The 19,144-nt window shown below is 51.9% G+C and overlaps 2 protein-coding genes across 4 annotated transcripts in view; both read left to right on the forward strand.

Moving 5' to 3' along the window:
- The window catches only part of PRKG1 (protein kinase cGMP-dependent 1), a 358,167-nt gene extending 344,224 nt beyond the window's left edge, over positions 1-13,943 (forward strand). For all 3 annotated transcript variants that reach the window (XM_033066125.2, XM_033066123.2, XM_033066126.2), the window contains exons 12-18: positions 2,500-2,589; positions 4,299-4,440; positions 5,590-5,753; positions 6,649-6,771; positions 6,855-6,917; positions 7,591-7,657; positions 10,113-13,943. In XM_033066125.2, coding sequence (XP_032922016.1) covers positions 2,500-2,589; positions 4,299-4,440; positions 5,590-5,753; positions 6,649-6,771; positions 6,855-6,917; positions 7,591-7,657; positions 10,113-10,211 — 748 coding nt within the window. In that variant the 3' untranslated portion in view covers positions 10,212-13,943. The remainder of the gene's footprint in view (positions 1-2,499; positions 2,590-4,298; positions 4,441-5,589; positions 5,754-6,648; positions 6,772-6,854; positions 6,918-7,590; positions 7,658-10,112) is intronic.
- A 2,400-nt stretch (positions 13,944-16,343) lies between these two features.
- Positions 16,344-18,930, forward strand: DKK1 (dickkopf WNT signaling pathway inhibitor 1). Its single transcript, XM_033066438.1, has 4 exons — positions 16,344-16,535; positions 17,075-17,231; positions 17,309-17,419; positions 18,009-18,930. The coding sequence occupies exons 1-4, from the start codon at positions 16,344-16,346 to the stop codon at positions 18,257-18,259; spliced, it is 711 nt and encodes a 236-aa protein (XP_032922329.1). The 3' UTR covers positions 18,260-18,930.
- Positions 18,931-19,144: the final 214 nt, after the last annotated feature.

The raw sequence follows: 19,144 nt of genomic DNA on the forward strand, positions 1-19,144 counted from the left end.
TCCCTGGACTCCTCATGGGCAAATACATTAAAACCATCTCCCTGTCCCAAACCTCCAGGGAATAAAAGGGATTCCAGGCATTTTTGGTTTTTTCCACCCTAACAACAACATTCCCTGGCTTTTCAAGGACTGTGAGGACAGAAAGGAGGTTCTTCCAATGCTGTAGGTCAGGATGGAGCAGTGGATACTGAGGATCCCTGGAACCACCTTGAAGGGCATCTAAGCCAAGGCTGCCTCATCCCACCCTGAGATGCCTGGAAAACTTTTCTGCCTTAGGAGATCAGCCCTCCTCCCAGACATTGCTCAGGAGACACAAACAAATCTGGGATGAAACCAGACCCCTGGGATGAATCCAAAGGGAAGCACGTGGCCAGGCTGGGGCACTCAGGGGGTGTTTCCTTCCCAGGCTCATCCCTGGGATTCCTCTGGAGCCCATGGATTCTCCTGTGATTCATGGGTGACAACTGGAGCCCAGCACTGCCTGGCTGCCATTCCCTTCAGGATGTACTGTTGGATCCATAAACATTCCTTGTTACCCAGGCCAGAGCCAAATACTCCCTGTGGGCTATTCCAGCCTCTGGGTTTTTGGAAGGCTGAGCTGTTTTGGGATGAGAAGGGAAGTGCAGGGCCAGCCAAGTCACCACTCCCAGAAATACCCACTCCTAAATAAAACCTGAGCCTCCAAACATTTCTTAATGGAGCTACTGATATTCATGGCTGATAAATGAAATCCTGCTTCATTCCCAGTCTTCACCCTTCAGCAGGGAAGCAGAACAAGGATGTTTTATCTGTACATCTTCTCCTTCCATGTCCTGTGGTATTTCCCACTTTTTGCAGCAATAACAATCCCTGAATCATATTTACTATCCCATGCAAACACTGCTCTAGGAAGGGATGTTCCAAGTCACAAAGTCCAACCTTTTGCTAGTGCTGGAAAATATTTGATTTATCAGACTTGGTTTCTGCTTTTTCCCCTCTTGCCCATCCACAGGATTTGAAGTTTTCCTATAATTTCTATCCTAAAATTATTTGTTTTCTTTATTGTTTATTCAAAAATTCCGTTTATTGGACCAGCTGGGATCATTTTTGGAGGGGGGGATGCAATGGGCAGAAATTTGAATATTTCAGTGGATTAATTCAGTTTTGAGCTGATGCATGAAAGGTGGGTTTAAAATAATCTTGGAGCAAGGACACAACCTCTGGGATATTAGAATGGGAAAGATAAAATTCCAGAAGAACTTGGTTGTTTTCTTAATTCATTGTGTTTGTTAAAAAGTTTCAGAGGAATAATTGGGTTTGGTTATTAAAGTGAATTAAACCAGGCAAAAGGAGCAGGAGAAGCCAAGTGGCACTAAATAAAATTGACTTTTAGATAAACTAAAACTCAAACAGAACAAAATGCTCTGGGTTGGATCAATGCAAATATTTCAAGGAATAATGAAATAAATAAAGAAGTTATTCAAATATTGTGTCATTTAAACTTAAATCTGAAATAATGCCCTTTCATCTGTCTAAACTTTGTGCTTCCATGATCGCTGATAAATAATATTTGCTTTTTTTTTTTAATCTGTGCATTTTAGGCCAGATTAAACAGCCTTAAAATTTTCAGTGGGGCTGCCTTAATTAAGGAAAGTATTTCAGTAGTATTATAATTACCAAGCAATTCAAAACATTTAATTACATTTTGGATTCTTGAGGTTTTCTGTAAACCTTAATAGAGATTAAGATAAATGATATTTCGTCCAAGTGGCAAGAATTAAGTCAGGTGATTTCTGTTAAAACCATCAATTTTAGCATTATTTAATGTTCAGTTATAACTGACCATTGGTTTTACATAAATAGAAATGGATGTGTTCCAAAGGAACCAAATCCTGCAGTGTTTTCCTGCTGATCCATCCCACAGCTCTGTCAAAATAATAACTGGATTAGCAGGGAAGAGCTGGAATCTGCAAAACCCACCTGGTTTCATTTCCTTTGTGTGGCAGCAGCTCTTGAATTTTTAACTCCTGGAAACTGCCAGGAATGCAGGAATTGCACCAGGAGTCACCCTCAGCATTCCTTTCTGCTGCAGAAATTGCTAAAATTATTATTCAAACAGCTGCAAAGAAACCTTCCCTGTATCCTGCTGGAAGCCTGGATGGATAAAGCCACATGTGAATAGGAAGTACAAAGGCAGCTGAACATTAAAATCAAGTAAAAAGAAGTATCTCTTGGTTTTTTTCACTGTAATTATTTAATATTATTAAACACATCTATAAATCCAATTAATGTAATATCATTAGAAAATTCTGTTGAGCACAGAGCATGGATTTTAGAGTACAGTTCAGAACTTGAGGATGGATTCACTAAGTCTGGCCCATCCCTTGAGTTAGTTTTTCCTGCACATTCCTTCCTGGGAGGAGGAGGAAGAGCATTTCAGCTTCTTTAGAGTCTGTCAAAGCAGGGAGTTTAGTGCTTTGATAATGGATTTATTTGTGATTTCCTGGTTGCCCCCTGCAGGCTCTACAGGACGTTCAAGGACAGCAAGTACCTGTACATGCTGATGGAGGCCTGCCTGGGGGGAGAGCTCTGGACAATTCTCAGGGACAGGTGAGCTGGGAATTGTCCTACAAAGTGGGGTGTTTTAAATGTCAGGATTCCAGCTGGAAGGCTTGGGAAGATCTCAAAGCCCATCCAGTGCCACCCATGCCATGGGCAGGGACACCTTCCACTATCCCAAGCTGCTCCAAACCCCAAAGTCCAACCTGGCCTTGGACATTTCCAGGGATCCAGGGGCAGCCACAGCTTCTCTGGGCACCCTGTGCCAGGGCCTGCCCACCCTCCCAGGGAACAATTCCTTCCCAATATCCCATCTGACCCTGTACTCTGGCAGTGGAAGCCATTCCCTGTGTCCTGTCCCTCCATCCCTTGTCCCCAGTCCCTCTCTGCTCTCCTGGAGCCCCTTTAGGCACTGGAAGGGCTCTGAGCTCTCCCTGGAGCCTTCTCTTCTCCAGGTGAGCACCCCCAGCTCTCCCAGCCTGGCTCCAGAGCAGAGGGGCTCCAGCTCTTGAAGCATCTCCATGTTTTCCTCTGGATTTGCTCCAGAAGCTGCAGGTCCCTTTGATGTCACAGTTTTAAATCACAATTTCCCATCTCAGAGCTCTTCCCTGCCCTGTGTTTGCAGCCCTCCTTCTGTGAATCAACCCTCAGCTCTGCCACACAGACACTGATAGTAATATCCATAAATATTTCCTGGTATTTATGGCCCAGCTAGGACTGAGAGCAGTGGGCAGGAGGAAATCAAGAGCTGTGCCCAGATATCCCATATTACACCAGGGCTGCTGATTCAAGTGGGAGTCAAAATCCCCACCCTGCCAGGAGCACTGTTCCATCGGGATGCAGCTGTGACATGGAAAAAAATTAGTTAGGACAGCATGCCCAAAACCCCACAGTCTCTGCTAGGGAGGGTTGACCTTGGAGTGTTTGTGGTTGCTGGGTGCACGTGGGATGTGCCTACAGAGCAGGAAAAGATGCAGGGAATTGCAGCTCTGGAATAGCCTGATCACTGGAATGGAATTCCATTAAATTTGGAAATATTGATCTTTAAATTCCTCAGAAAAATTTTCACTGCAGTTCTTCCTTTTCCCAGCAGCCTTTTTTCCCACTGTAATGGGAACTGGAGCAAAGTTAGAAGTTGCTGGGTGTGATTTTTCCTGATCTTTTGTCAGAGCCTGATAATTCCATCTGCAATTCTCCAGGATTTAAACTGAGGTTCTGCTGCCATCTAGCTTAGACACCCTCTTGGTCTCAGCCAGCCCCCAGCAGGCAGGGGGTTGTGGTTTGCTTTGGAAAACTTCAGAAACAAGCATCCAAAGGTGCAGTTTGGAGTTTGCATTAACTCTTCAAGTCCCAGCAGCTGTGATTTCTCTGCCTTTTGTCTCAGTTAGAAACATTAATACAGAACTCATGTGCACACCTCACAGGAATTTTAACAGTCAAAAACCAAAGTTGTAATTAGACAAAAAATAGCTTTTTGCCTACAAGACAAGGATTTCAAAGTTTTATTTCTAAATTACAGAATAAACCTTAAAATAGTTTCAGATATTAGAGGCAAAGAGGCTTCTTCAAGAATGGAAATTTAATTAGATTGACATGTAAAGGTGAGTTTAACAACAGGAACTTTCCCTGTGTTAAAAAGTGATTTTACTGCCGTGATAAAAGTTTTAACAGCAGAATGAATTCCATGGAGAAGGAAACCACTTCCTAGGGATTCTTCTAATGGCTTTATCCCTCTTCCCCTCCCTCCCTCCCTCCCACAGGGGTTCATTCGAGGATTCCACAACCAGGTTTTACACGGCATGTGTGGTGGAAGCCTTTGCCTACTTGCATTCCAAAGGGATCATTTATAGGGACCTCAAACCAGAGAACCTCATTCTGGATCACCGAGGTTATGCCAAGCTGGTGAGTGAAAAAAAAAAAATCCTCCCAACTCCCACACAGGTTTTGCCAGAGAGGGTCAGGAGCAAATCAATCAGGGTCCATCAAGGGATGCTGAGAGAAGATCAAGGCAAGGTGTTGCCATCACCATTGGGATGGTGAGCAGGGCTCAGGGCATGGCTGAGCTGAGAAATGTTGATTGTGGCTTGGGATTCAGATCCATGCTCCTGGAATTCTGAGAAAAGAGCATCAGGAGAAAGCCACACCTGGCTGCCTTGGGCAAAAATGACCTGTTTGCCCCAGAACTCAGGAGAGGCACCCTGCCTTTTTGGGGTACCCCAAATGGCCTAGTGAGAGCATGGAGAGGGACAGGAGAGAAGAAATAGTTCCCTTGGTGGGGGTTGCTGCAGGAAGGCCTTGGGAAGCCACCAGTGAAGGACAGGAGCCCTCAAAGGAGCTGGTCCAGGAGGAGCTGGTGGCCCTGGGAGTCACGGGGGCCAAGGGTTCTGTGTCTTGGGCTGGGGGCTCTTTGGAGTGGGGGCAGCTGGGAACAGTAACTCAGCCCACCATCACAGCCTTGTGACAGTGTCACCTATGGAGTGACATCAGGATTTGCCCTCTGCAGCATTTCCCTGAGGCTGGGGCTCCTCTGAGCTGTAGGGTGGTGGATGAGGATGAGGTGCTTCCACTATCCAAGGTGCTCCAAGCCCTATCCAGTCTGGGCTTGGACACTTCCAGGGATCCAGGGTCAGCCACAGCTTCTCTGGGCACCCTGTGCCAGGGCCTGCCCACCCTCCCAGGGAACAATTCCTGCCCAATATCCCATCTGACCCTGCCCTCTCCCAGCTTAAAACCATTGCTTGCCCATGTTAATTTAAATTGAAAAGAAAAAAACCAAAATAAGACAACGTGTGCAGTGAGTGATAGAAAGTTCCAGCCCCCAAAAAACCCTTGGTGCTGGTGTTTGCTTCCCTCATGGGAATTTTCACAAGGATAAATCAGCAAAAAATCACTGTAGTTCCCTGGTCCTGGGACGACCCTCAGTGCTTTAATAGGAGAAAATTCCCATGAGGAATCCTCCTTTCTGCCTTGCTTCACTTCAAGAGGAGCAGAGCCCACGGCTGACATTCCCTCTGATGCCCTGCCCTGATGCTCTCCTGCCCCTTCCCCCAGGTCGATTTTGGCTTTGCAAAGAAAATAGGATTTGGAAAGAAAACATGGACTTTTTGTGGCACCCCAGAGTATGTAGCCCCCGAGATCATCCTGAACAAAGGTCACGACATTTCAGCAGACTACTGGTCCCTGGGAATCCTGATGTATGAGCTCCTGACTGGCAGGTATGGGCATCGAAATTCATCCCAAGATTTCTGCCCTTGTCACCCTGATGAGGCCAGGGCAGGGGCAGGGAACTCCACGGTGGCTTTTCCACTCAAATGATCTTTTTTTGGCTCTGAGTGGGCTGAATACAATGAGAAAAGAGGAAGAGTTGGGCCCTGAATGGTCTGGAAATGATGGGAAAATGGGAAGCTGGGGAGGTTTGGTCCTGAATGGGCTGAACATGGTGGGGAAAGGGGAAGGGTTTGGCCTTGAATGGTCCAGAAATTATGGGAAAAGGGGAAGGGTTTGCACTCAGCTGAGGAAGTTCCTCACTACTGGAAAGGAGACAGATTGGGCACCATCCATCCCTTCCCATATTTAATTTGGGATATCACTGTTGCTCTTGGCAGTGGTGATTTCCTGGAGATTCCTCACCTCATCCCCCAGGCTCACCCCCAGGAGCAGGGGAAGGATCCATCCATCCATCCATCCATCCATCCATCCATCCATCCATCCATCCATCCATCCATCCATCCATCCTCTCCACCTGCCCATCCCTCAGGGCTGGACACACACAACCCCCCACCCATGGAATGCCAATTAATCCCCACTGGAATCAGGTCCCATCTCACAAAGATAAGCCAGGGAATGAGGCTCAGGCTCTTGGGATGTGGCTGCCATGGGAAGAAGAGGTTTAGCATGGAAAACTTCTTTTTGATACTTCTCTGCAGCCAACATCCCTGAATTCCAGAGTTCCTTGAGAAATGGTTAGGATCATGGGAAGCTAAGCATTCCTGGTTGACATCTACTTTTCCTCATCTGGGTATATTTTATCAGACTTCAATGCTGTTTTAAAGACAATTTTTTATGAAAGACAAATTTTTAATCTTCTTTCCTTCCCTGCACCCTCTGAAGTCCCCCTTTCTCAGGCCCAGACCCCATGAAGACCTATAACATCATATTAAGGGGAATAGACATGATCGAATTTCCAAAGAAGATTGCCAAAAATGCTGCTAATTTAATTAAAAAACTATGCAGGTAAGTGGATGAAATAATAAAACAAAAAGTCTTGATGTTGTTCGCTGGTCCGAGGGATTTAGGATTTGTTCTTCCTTTTACAGGGACAATCCATCAGAAAGATTAGGGAATTTGAAAAATGGAGTGAAAGATATTCAAAAGCACAAGTAAGTGTCTTCTCCAGCAGCCATCAGCTCCAACCCCCAGAAAGGGACATTTCAAACACCTCAGTTGTCTCCTAAAAACCACTTCCTATCCATGATGTAAATTCATCCTCCCTTTTGGTCCCATGGGAATGGTTACATGATGTCTTAGGAGTTTATTCAGATAAGAACAGGTAAGAGGCCCATTCCAGGAACAGTTTCTCTCATCCATCTATGCTGGATCTTCTTTTCTCCCATCCCCAAAGCAGGGATGGATTGGATGGATATTTTTGTGGGAAGGCTCAGAGCTAATCCACTCACCTTGAGCAAACTTGAGGAAAACCACAAGTGGGACATCTTTGAGCATGAAGTTGGGAGATAACCTAATTCCATATGGAAAAAAAAGGCACTGTGGATGTCCCGTGGGAGGGATCCACCCTCTGGAAGGGAAGGAGCAGCTTCCAGGACAGCTGCAGCAAGGAATAGCTCCCATCTGAGTGTTGGCAATTTCCACTTGCGTGGCGTCACCACGGGGCTGCTGCACACTCTTCCTTCTGGGTCCCCAAAAAAGATGACAGGAAAAATTCCAAAGGGATTTGAAGGCAAAGTCTGTGGGAGATGAAACCTGTTGTTTAAGCAGTTTTCTTTTCTTTTTGTGCTACACCTGTGTAACTGCTGGATTCTTCCCTCCCTTCAGATGGTTTGAAGGCTTTAACTGGGAGGGGTTACGGAAAGGGACACTGACACCTCCCATCATCCCAAGTGTAAGTTTTCCTATTGTTATCTTCTCCTCCATGGCCAGTTCCTGAGGGATACTGTGAGCTTTGGGCAGAGGCACATTGGGTTAAGTGGAAAGAATGTGCTTTGTTTCTTCTGGAGGTGCTTGAAAAAGTCACTTTAGGCACATTCCCAGCTAAGCTTGCTCTCCAGGCTGGGTCTTCCCTGGGAAGGCAGTTTGAGGAGGGCACAGCTGTGGAGAAATCCCCTTTGTAGCAGGGGATCGAGGCAGGATCACTCACTCCAGCACATTTTCCTCTCTCTCACCTGCTCCACTTGTTTCTGCATCTCCTTTTCCCATTTCTGTGGAAAGCTGCCACTTCCACCCCTTCTCTCAGCTATACCCTCTTCCCTTCTCCTTTATTCTCATTTCCTTTGGAAAGGCGAGTGGGATTTGGATGCCATCTTCCTTTTCTTTCACATTTACCTTCCCTTCTGTGCTGTCTTTTGTGCCTGCCCCTCTTTCCCCTGCATCCATGTCCTACATGAAAAGCGCTGTTGATGTTTAACCGGGAGCGGGCGCGGAGGGACAGCTCCGCTCATTTTCCTTTGGAGCAAAGCCCTTCCTTTGATGTCTTTGTGAGCTCTCTGCCCTCAAAGCCCCGCTGCAAAGGGAAACCAAACAGGATTAGCTGACAGAAATTACCTCGGCCCCTTCTGTCCTGCAGCCTCCCCTCCTTGTTCCAGCTTAATCCCTCGGGATCACCGGGAGAATGCCATTAATGGGGGTTTAATTGCACCCCATTGCTCCATCCTGCAGCTCCTGCAGCAGGGGCAGGCCCAGCTCCAGGCCTCAATCTGCTGTCCCAAAGTTTGCTTAGGGAAAGAGCAGGAGGGTTTCCCATCCCTGCTTTTGCCCTGTGGGATGCAGGAGCTCCTGGAACCAGTGGGAGAAAGCAGGAGCTGACAGATCTCACCCATAACAAGTCAGAAATGTTTTAGAGATCAAAGCTGGCTTTGGTTGGGGTTTTTTTTATGTTCAGCTCAAGCTGTGATCCTGGGATGGTTTGGATTGGAAGGGTCCTTTAAGTTGATCCACTTCCATCAACTTCCATGGGCAGGGACATCTTCCACTATCCCAGGTTGCTCCAAGCCCTGTCCAACCCAGCCTTGGCCTTTTCATAATGCCTGTTCATTCATCAGCAGAACCACATTTCAATCAGGCAATAATGTCAAGTTTGCTCCTTCACATCCAGTTGCAATTCCTGCTTTAGGAATGCAGGATGTCCGTGTACCCTGAAAAAAAACGCAGGATGGCTTCCGAACTGGTTTTGGTGGATTTTTTGTTTAGTAGGAGCATTTCCAATACTGCTCTTACCCCACATAGCAAGGCTGACTGGAATAGATGGGAGCATCCAGCATCCTTCCCTCTTCCAGGACAGCTCCAGTCTGGTATTCCATAATCCTCATTTCCCCCAGCTGTGTTCAGCAGCAGGAAAATGCTGATGCAGTTGGGCAGCACATTAAATGTAGAGCTGGAGTTGGAACTCCTGTCTTTTCACATGACTTGCAGCACCATCCAACATCAAATAGGAATCTCAGGAGGGTTAACAAGGCCAAGTGGGTTGTGGCAACCCCTGAGATCAGTCCAGGCTGGATACTGGAAAAATAATATTCCTGTGAGGGGAGGCCCTGGCACAGGGTGCCCAAAGCAGCTGTGGCTGCCCCTGGATCCCTAGAAGTGTCCAAGGCCAGGCTGGACTTTGGGGCTTGGAGCAGCCTGGGATAGTGACAGGTGTCCCTGCCCATGGCAGGGGGTGCAGTGGGAATGGGCTTTAAGGTCCCTTTCCACCCAAACCATTCCAGAATTCTGGGATTTAATGGCTGTCATTTGGCACCTGGCTAGGCTCTTCCCAAATGAAATGACTGAAAACTGCAGTGTTTTCCTGCTCTGGATAAAGCTTAAAGGATTACATTTCTGAAAAGACTCTTGTTGTTTTGGGCTGAAGAGTTGCTGGTTTCCTTTTATATTTGTTTGTTTGTTTGTTTGTTTGTTTGTTTGTTTGTTTGTTTGTTTGTTTTTTGTTTGTTTTAATTGTCTTGACTTCATCAAGTCCTCACTGTCGCAAAGCAGGAAAACCATAAATTCTATAGCTAGGGTAGATTCCAAATGTCATGATTTCCAAAAAAGAAATGGGAAGACAGGTTTCTCTGGAAGGATCCTGAGGCTGAGCAGTGTAAGGAAACTTAAAGTCAGCAGGGATCAGCTCAGGATCCTGGAGCCATGGATGGGAAATCATGGGGTCTGAGGAGGCTTTTTCCAAGTCTGTTGTGATAATTTTGTGGCAACAGTAGGAAAACTCAGAGAGTAGGGCAGCTGGGGGAAATTACCCAGCAAAAAGCTCTGGATGCAGCACTTCCCTGGCTTGCTGGGGCTTCTCTGGGATGCCCATGGGATGAAGGGGGAATGACATCCCCTTCTTGTTGCCATTCCCCCTGCAGGTCGCGTCTCCCACGGACACGAGCAACTTCGACAGCTTCCCAGAGGACAGTGATGAGCCACCCCCTGACGACAACTCAGGATGGGACATAGATTTTTAATGTTATTTCTCTTACCTGCTTCTGCCTTGCTGAGGACAGCTTTTCCTGGGACGTGGCTGCCAGCGGAACGGGAAGACCGGAACTGGGGAGGATTCGTGCTCGGGGTCACCATGATGCCTTGATTGATGCTGCTCCAGTAACTCCAGTGGCATTAGGACTTCTTGCTTAGTGACAGTAGTGCTCTCCATGTTTTCTGTTGGAACGTGACCTGGTGTGGGCATGGTGGTCCTGACACAGAGCCTTTCTCCGGCACAGAACTCCTCCTCTGTGGCCACAGAGATCCTGGCACACTCCTGATTAGCAGAGTGAGAGATCCGTAGAGTAAGAGGCACTTAATTCCAGCTGCTTTTTCCGTAGGATCAGTAGTAACTTATGAAGTGCTGCAGCTACTCCAGTGCAGGATTTGGGCTATTCCCACCCTCTGAGCTCCACAGGGCAGTGCTGGAGCCCAGGAGGAGCACGGGCAAAGCACTCCCATCAAAGCAGGGGGGAATGTGTCCTTTTCCTTTCCTAGCAGTATTCCCGACGAGACTGAATGTTCCCTTTCCTCTTTGTTTTGGAAATGTTTTGGCTCAGCCTGGTCAAACAAAAGCACAACTGCTGCAGATGCTGTCAAGGCAGAGTTGGGTTGCTTCCCTCACATGGCAGCACCACCTTTGAGCTTCGGTTCTCCTTTCCCTTGGTACCAATCCATGCATGGAAAAAGAAAATCATGGAATTCATCCATTGTACATCTATTGATCCATTTCACAGTGCTCCAATCACGGTCCTGAGCAAAGCAACAGCAGCCCACCAGTCTGGTTAGGTATGAAATTAAGGATAACTTTGACCTTTTTAGGCCCAAAGGGAAAAACATGTGATGTCCTTTCGAGGTGCTACATCCATTCCTCACCTGGGAAGAAACCTGTCCCTGAACCATCCTGTCAGGAATATGTAGCAGAGGCTCCGTGCTCCCTTTTGATGATTCCAGGTCTCCATGTCTGCATCTCTTCCATGTTTAAAGAATCTCATTAAAATAGAAATACTGGGCCAGTCTGCTGGCCCTGATGGAACATTGCCAGTAATCCTGATGCCCCTGCAGGCTAAGGAGCTCCACAGGAAAGTCAGTGGAATTCAATGGGAAATGGATATTGAAGATCCCTGTGAGGTCTCCAGCATGCCAGATCCACAAGATTGTGTTTAACACAGGGATGGTCAAATCCCTATGGAAAAAAGAACTGGGGAAAACAATATAATCAGGATATGCTTTTCCCTCACTTCTACTGCTTTTCCTTTGCTCTAATTCCCTCCTCTGGTTTATAGGATGCAGCAGAGGGATCCTGTCCTGGGTGCCCATTTGTTGCATACACCCAGGACTAAAGGTTTTCCCATTATCCAACAGGAAGCATCAGCTTTTGGTCTCTCTGAGAGACCTTGCCCCAAAAAATCACAGAATCATGGAATGGTTTGGCTTGGAAGGGACCTTAAGGGTCCTCTCATTCCAGCCCCTGCCATGGGTGAGCGGGTACTGCCTCCTTTGGTCTCAGCTGCCAGGAGCTGGCTGTGGAAAGATCAAGCCTTGCTGATGAGAACTCTTCCCACGTATGACATGGCAATGGTCTGCTTGAGCAGTAAAAAGTTCCTTCCCTGATGCTGAATCCCAACTCTCTTGCATGTTTTTCATTAAAGGATGTAATCAAAAGGGTATTTTGATGGCGTGGGCCGTGTCTGCTGTTTAACGTGAGCTGGGTCGTGTGACACCTTTGAAACCAGTCTGTGGCTCTGCAATTCCCTGTGTTTCCCAAAGGGTGAAGCCACACCTCTGGCACAGTCACTTCTGCTGCTCTTTAACCATTAAAACTTCATTTGCCTTCAAATTCACAGGGAAAAGGCAGCTCCTGCTGGCTTTTCCACCTTTCTCCAAGGGATGGACAGCACTGAGAGCCAAGGCTGAGCACGAGGGCTAAAACATTCACCAGGCATCTAAAACAGGCCTAACAGCCAAATGCTTCCCTCCCATCCCCCTGAGTTCTCACTCCATGGGGACAGCTTTCTGTAGGAGTTTATCCCAGGATGGTGACACCTGATGCACTTGGCAGGCAAGGAGGGGAAAGCACCACAAGGATTTGGGGATCCACCTGAAAACGTGGGCAGGAAGGAGGGACTAGAATGGGCTGAGGAGTTTGGTTTCTTTTTCCTGTCCCTTTTTTCCTTGTGCCAGGCATGGGAATTGACACCTGCAGCGTGCACTGTGCTGAATCTGAGTTTATTTTGATATCAAACACCTCACTCGACTTCCATGGCCTCTCTTGAGCATTAACACTTTGCATATGTATATGATAAGCCTTCAGTTATAATAATATATTTAAGTTGCTTTATATATATCTCTATATATCCACAACAAGGGGTTGCCTCTGTGTTTCCACCTCCTGTCCTTATTTCTTTGTCTCCTTTCCTGATCTATGGGACGACAGCGTTTGTAGGGAAGGGGGAATCGGCTCCCGTGTTTCCAGAGGGGGCTTTGATTGGTGTTGTAGCTTCTCCTGGAGCTGCAATGCCCACAGCAAACTCTTCTTCAACAACAGGACCACGAGCAGATATTTCTGTAAATAGGTATTTTCGTGTCGATGTTATGTGGGTCACACAGAACTTTCTGTTCTTTTCCAGTTCCATGGCATTATTCCTTCATTTCCTTATTTGTAATGTAATGTTTTTAGGTCGAGGTAGACTTGAATTAATGTCATATTTGTCAGTATGATTGAACTTTCTGTCAGCTGTCCTGTTCACCCACCTGTCCCATAGTTCTAGAACGTCACTGGCTATCTGGCATTGTTGCAAGTGCCTTAAATCCATGGCATCTTATTTAAAAAAAAAAAAAGACAAATTTGGTGTTATGCTGCATGACAAAGACAAACACACCTCAAACTGTCGTCCTTTCTTAGCTTGCTGCGTTTTACAGTTCTTTCTGCTACCGATTTCTAAGCCTTTATTATCTGATCTTGATGAATTACAGAAATGATGACGTCGTTCTCTGATTTCTGTTCAATGTACCAGAGCTGTGTATCTGTTAATGAGATACAGAGTCATTTCTGTGAAATGTATAAATGTGATGTGCGGGTCAAATTAATCTCTGACATCCTAGCAGTCTGTAGACAGGTATTCCTGTTTTGCTAAGCTCTGCAGATCTCACCCATCCGTGCTGTCCCACACAGCCCCCCTCGGGAATCTCCCACCTGGGAAAAATCCACCCCAGCGGCGTTTTCCTGACCTGAAACCCCGGTGCAAAGACAAGGCTCGTTTGCACCACTCAACCAAACAGGATCTGTGCTTCTCCCTGCCCCATTCCCTGCATCCACGGGGATGAGCCCTGCAAGCTCCTCCACGGCTCCCCAGCCTTGGGTGCTCTTAGGGCTTTCTCAGAAAAAGGGGAAATTCCCATTTGGAGTTGCCTCTCCCCCTCGAGTCCCGATTTACGCTGGTTTTACCCGAGCCCTTTGTTTTATACTCTGATTTTCTCTCCTTCCACGGCAGAGGTTTTGTTTGTTGGGCAGATGTCGGTCACGCCCCGGCCATCGGCCGCTTGCACTCTTTGGATGTTGACTGAGAAACTTCGGGGTTTTTTTTTTTGGTTTTTTTTTTTTTTTTCATAAACTTCCATGGCTTTTGTTTCGCTCTGTACTCCCCCTGCAGCTGTAATTGCCGAGTGCCTGTTGTATACTTTATAGAGTTGAAATAAAAATAATTACTTTTGAACGGCTGTCAGTGGGTTTCTACCAGAGCAGGAGCTGAGTTTGGGACAGATCTTCTGGATTATGGTGAAATGTGGGGTTCTGCACCCAGAACTGGTTGCCCAGAGCAGCTGTGGCTGCCCTTGGATCCCTGGAAGTGTCCAAGGCCAGGCTGGATGGGGCTTGGAGTCCTCTGGGATGGTGGGAGATGTCCCTGCACATGGCAGGGGTGGAACTGAATGGGCTTTAAGGTCCCTTCCAACTCAAAATCATTCTGTGATTTGACGATGACACAGAGGTGAGCAAAAGCCGGGGGAAAGGAGCAACAAAACCTCCTCTCGGGAGGGAAATAAATGTGAGAACAGCCCAAGGAGGAGCTGGGAATCGCCACCAATCATTTTGTGGGATGCAGCAATCGCAGGTCGAAGTTAATAATGCAATGAAAACGCCAGGGTGACGTGGCCCTCACCTGAAACTGCCAGGGGAACACCGAGATTTCGGGGCGAGGCGTGGCTCTCATTATTCCCGGCTAAAAATAGGGAAGGCAGGAGGGGTGGCCGGGCTGTGCCGGGGATGTCGCCCGGCCGTGACTCAGCCGCTGCTGCCGCACCTGCCCGCCGTGCTCCCGAAACCTTCCCGGGCAATTATTAGCCCGGCTTGAGCCATTCGGGGCTGGAACAGTGACAGGGGATACCGGGACAGCGATACCGGGACAGGGGGGGCGTTAAGTGCAGGGATTGTGGCGTCCGGGATCCCCCACCCCGGGGATTTGGGGGGCGCTGTTCCGGCTCTTCGTACTCTCGTTTAAACCAAGCTGAGAAAAGAAATAAACGGGAGCACGGTGCCGCCGTCGGGAAAAAGCCGGGTTAATTAACGGGGGTTAATTAACGAGAGTTAATTACAGACCGGGGAGGGGGGAGCGATGGCACGGCGGGGCCGCCAGGGGGCGCCCTGGGGCCATGGTGCCCCGGCGGGGAGGGGGGAAAATGGGGGGGGATGGAGGAATTGGGGAGGATGGAGGGGGATGGAGGGGGATTGGGAAAATGGGGGAGAATGGAGGGGATGGGGGGAATTGGGGGGGAATGGAGGGGATGGGGGGAATTGGGAAAATGCGGGGGAATGGAGGGAATTGGGGAATTGGGGGGGGGGAATGGAGGGGATGGGGGAATTGAGAAAATGTATGGAAATTGGGGGGAATGGAAAGGATGGATGGGAATTGGGGGGGATGTATGGGATTGGAGGGGATGGGAGGGAATGGGGAAAATGGGGGGGCATGGAGGGGATGGGGGGAATGGAGGGGAATGAGGGGGATGGATGGGTATTGGGGGGAATGGATGAAAATGGACGGGATGGGAGGAATGGAGGGGATGGATGGGAAATGGGGGGGATGGATGGGAATTGGAGGGGATGGGAACTGGGAAAATGGGGGGGAATGGAGGGGAATTTGGGGGGAATTGAGGGGAATGTATGGGAATGGGGAAGATGGGGGAGAACGGAGGGAATGGATGGGAATTGGGGGGAATGGAGGGGAATGCGGGGCAATGAAGGGAATGGGGTAGAATGGGGGGGAATAGAGGGATGGAAAGGATGGAGAGGAAATGGGGGGAATGGATGGGGATGGGGGGGACGGACGGGAATTGGAATAGAGGGAATAGGGGCAATCGGGAGAGAATAGAGAATTGGGGGGGGGAAATTGGGAAAGGAATGGGGAATTGGGGGGGGGCGACGCCTTTGATCTCCCCGCATCAAAGGGCCCGGAGCTCCCCCCCACCGCCGCTGCCCCCCCGCCCCGCTGGGGTCAGGGGAGTAGGGGGAGGACACCGAGAGTCCCGTCGCGTGTCCCCCCCGTGTCCCCGCACACCGCCCGGCGCGGGGGGATGCGGAGCAGCCCCTCTCCTTTCCTGCGAGGCTGCGCTGGCGCCAGGAAGGACGCGGGGGAGGCGGCGGGGGGAGACTTAGAGGAGACCAAAGGACCGACTCTGCCATGGGGGGAGGGCGGGGGGGCTCTCTGCACCCACAGCGGCTCCCACCCACTATGGGGGGTTGCACAAGGAGGAGCGTCCCCCCCTATTCCCTCTTGCCGGTCCCCTCCGTCGGGCGCGCCCGGCTGGAGACAGCGGCGGCGTCGGGGAGTGCGGAGCATCTGGCCGGGAACCGGGGCGGGGGATGCCGGGCGGGGGGATCAGCCCTCGCCCTTGCGAAACCCCCTCCCGACCAATGTGGGAGCCCTCGGGGCGGGCTGGGGGCGGTTTTGGGGGCTCACGGGCACAGCCCCCCCGGGAACGCTTTGAAATCCCAGCCGGCGGGCCCCCCGCCCCGAGGGGGCGGGCAGGAGGAGCCCCGGGGGTATAAAGGCGGCGCAGGAGCCGCTGCTCGCGGCTCGGTGCTGCTGCTCGGGGACCCAGCGGGCACGGCAGGCACCAGGATGCGGGGGCTGGTGGCGCTGCTGGCGGCGCTGAGCTGCGCGGCCCCGGCGGGGCGGGCGGCGGCTCCCGGGGGTGCCCTCAGCTCCAACGCCATCAAGGGACCCCCCCCGGGGGGGGCGGCCGAGGCCAGCGCCGCCCCCGCACCCTCTTTCGACGGCAGCAACAAGGCCCCGCCGGCCGCCACCCGGCAGGTAGGAGAGGGCACGGGTGGAGCGGGGGGACACCGGGAATGGCAGGGGACACGCACCGGGAGTGGAGGCACCCATCGGGGATGGAGTTGAGGGACACCTTTGGGATGTAGGGTGGGACGTTGGGGATGAGGATACACACACTGGGAGATGGAGTAGGGGGACGCGAGCGATGGAGGGGACACCGGGGATGGAAGGGATAGAAGAGAGGCGATGCAGCGCTGAGGGATGGAGGGGCTGCCCAGGGGATGGAGGGACGCTCCTGGGATGGAGAGGGGGACACCGGCGATTGAGGAGAGGGACGCACCGGGTGATGGGACACGGATACACGGGATGGAGTGAGGGACACCTCGGGAATGGAGAGGACACCGGGAAAGGGAGGATGTCCCGGGGGTGGAAGCGGGGAAGGACACACGGGAGATAGATGGAGCGGACCCTCCGCGGATTGGAGAGGGAACACAGCGGGGATGGAGGAGAGGGGACACTCGGGGATAGAAGCATCAGCCCCGCTGATCCGCCCGTCTCCTCTGTCCCCCCCCCAGCCTTTCCCGTGCGCCGAGGACGAGGACTGCGGCCCCGAGGAGTTCTGCGGGGGTGCGGCCCGCGGCGGGGGGGCCCCGCTGTGCCTCGGCTGCCGGCGGCGCCGCAAGCGCTGCCTGCGCGATGCCATGTGCTGCCCCGGCATGACCTGCAGCAACGGTGAGGGCAGGGCACACCGGGGCTGGGGAGGGCTCGGGGTCCCACGCGAGGCTGACAGCCGCCCACTGTCCCCGCAGGTCTCTGCACGCCCCTGGAGCCGCCGCACGGAGCGGCCGAGCTGGAGGAGCCGGGCACTGAGGCGCTGCCCCGACGGACGCCAGCTCCCGCCTGGCTCCCCACTGCCAAAGGTGAGGAGCCCCGGCTGCTGCCACCCCGCTGTCCCGCCTGGGGCTGCCATCCTTCCCTGCTGTCCCCTGGGATCCGTCCGGGATGCCCATCCTTCCCTGCTGTCCCCTGGGATCCGTCAGGCTGCTCATCCTTCCCTGCTGTCCCCTGGGATCCGTCCGGGATGCTCATCCTTCCCTGCTGTCCCCTAAGATCCATCCGGGATGCCCATCCTTCCCTGCTGTGCCTTGGGCACCAGTCCAGGCTGCCCCCTGCCCTGCTGTCCCCCGTGGGATCCGTCCGGGATGCTTATCCTTCCCTGCTGTGCCCTGGGATCAGTCGGGATGTCCCCTACGTCGGTGTCCCCGACTGTCCCTGGGCGGGCTCAGTCCAGGACGCCCTTTCTGCTCCACCATCTCCCACGGGGTGGGTCCGGGATGCCTCCCTTTCCCTCCTGTGGGATCGGTCCGGGATGCCCCCCCAGCCCCACTGACTCCAGAAGATAAACCCGGGATGCGCAACCTGCCCGTGGGGTGGTTCGGGATTGATCAGCCGGGGATGCCCCCCCCCGGTGTCCCCCGCCCGGCTGAGCGTCCCTCGCTGTCCCCACAGGCCAGGAGGGTGACATCTGCCTGCGCTCGTCGGACTGCGCGGCCGGGCTGTGCTGCGCCCGCCACTTCTGGTCCAAGATCTGCAAGCCGGTGCTGCGGGAGGGGCAGGTGTGCACCCGGCACCGGCGGAAAGGCGCCCACGGCCTGGAGATCTTCCAGCGCTGCCCGTGTGCCGAGGGGCTGGCGTGTCGCCTGCAGCGAGAGCACGGCCCCGCCGACGCGTCCCGCCTGCACACGTGCCAGCGGCACTGAGCCGGCACGGACGGACGGACGGACGGACAGACTCCGGCCCCGCCGGAGCGAAGGTTGTTTCTCAAGGGAACTACTCCGAAGCGACTTGTTGCAGTACGTTACTGTGTTGTGAATACTCGAGCTGGCACTTAGCTGTACATAACGCCGGGACTTGCCGATGACTTCTCACCGGTTCTGTGTTTCTCTGAGGGTGCTGCCCGGCGCTCTTCAAGCCGTGACTGTGACTTTGTACACACTGGGTTTTTCATTCTGGCTCGAAGGGATGCCGCCGTCTGGTGCGAGCGAATAAACTCTTTAAATCCACCCTGCGCTGCCTCCACGTCCCTGCCCGTGGGGCTGCCCCGAGGGAGGGAGGATGTGCCGGGGAAAGAGAGGCAGGGGCGGGGGGTCCGTCCCCAGCGTCCGTGGGAAAGGCTGATGCCTCGGCACTGTTTATCCAGCCGCTTTTTAGGAATTCCGTGGTCGCCACTGATGCCCTCTGGCCACCAAACCGAGGAGAGGGAGCGCGGCTGGGGCTCTGGGAGGAGCAGCCGGCAGCAGAATCCCCTCCCTGGTTTTGGGAGGGAGGAGGGAGTGAGGGAGCACCGGAGGGGCTGTGCCGGACCGACCACGGCTGCTGCCGATCGCGCCCGCTCGCTCCATGCACAATAAAGATCGATTTTCCCCCTTCACTTTGTGGCTTGTTCCTGTGGCTCTTCAGCCTTTTGGGGTGGCTTGGAGGGAGGGGAAGCTCCGAGCACACCTTTTCCCCCACTCCTTTAGCTGCCCCCCTATTTCAGGTGGTTGTGAGTGGGGGTGTGGGAACTGCAGGTGCAGTGCTGGCTCTTGCCTCCCTGCAGCCTGGGCAAGGGGCTTGGGGTGCAAAACCACGGTGGAGCCTTCCCT

The sequence above is a fragment of the Catharus ustulatus genome, chromosome 8 (genome assembly GCF_009819885.2).
Source record: "Catharus ustulatus isolate bCatUst1 chromosome 8, bCatUst1.pri.v2, whole genome shotgun sequence".
NCBI classification, from domain to species: domain Eukaryota; kingdom Metazoa; phylum Chordata; class Aves; order Passeriformes; family Turdidae; genus Catharus; species Catharus ustulatus.

Coding starts and splice junctions, on each gene's coding strand:
- DKK1 (XM_033066438.1), top strand. CDS start 16,344: ATGCGGGGGCTGGTGGCGCTGCTGGCGGCGCTGAGCTGCGCGGCCCCG. Junction 17,232..17,308: donor CGGCATGACCTGCAGCAACG/GTGAGGGCAGGG, acceptor CTGTCCCCGCAG/GTCTCTGCACGCCCCTGGAG. Junction 17,420..18,008: donor CTGGCTCCCCACTGCCAAAG/GTGAGGAGCCCC, acceptor CTGTCCCCACAG/GCCAGGAGGGTGACATCTGC.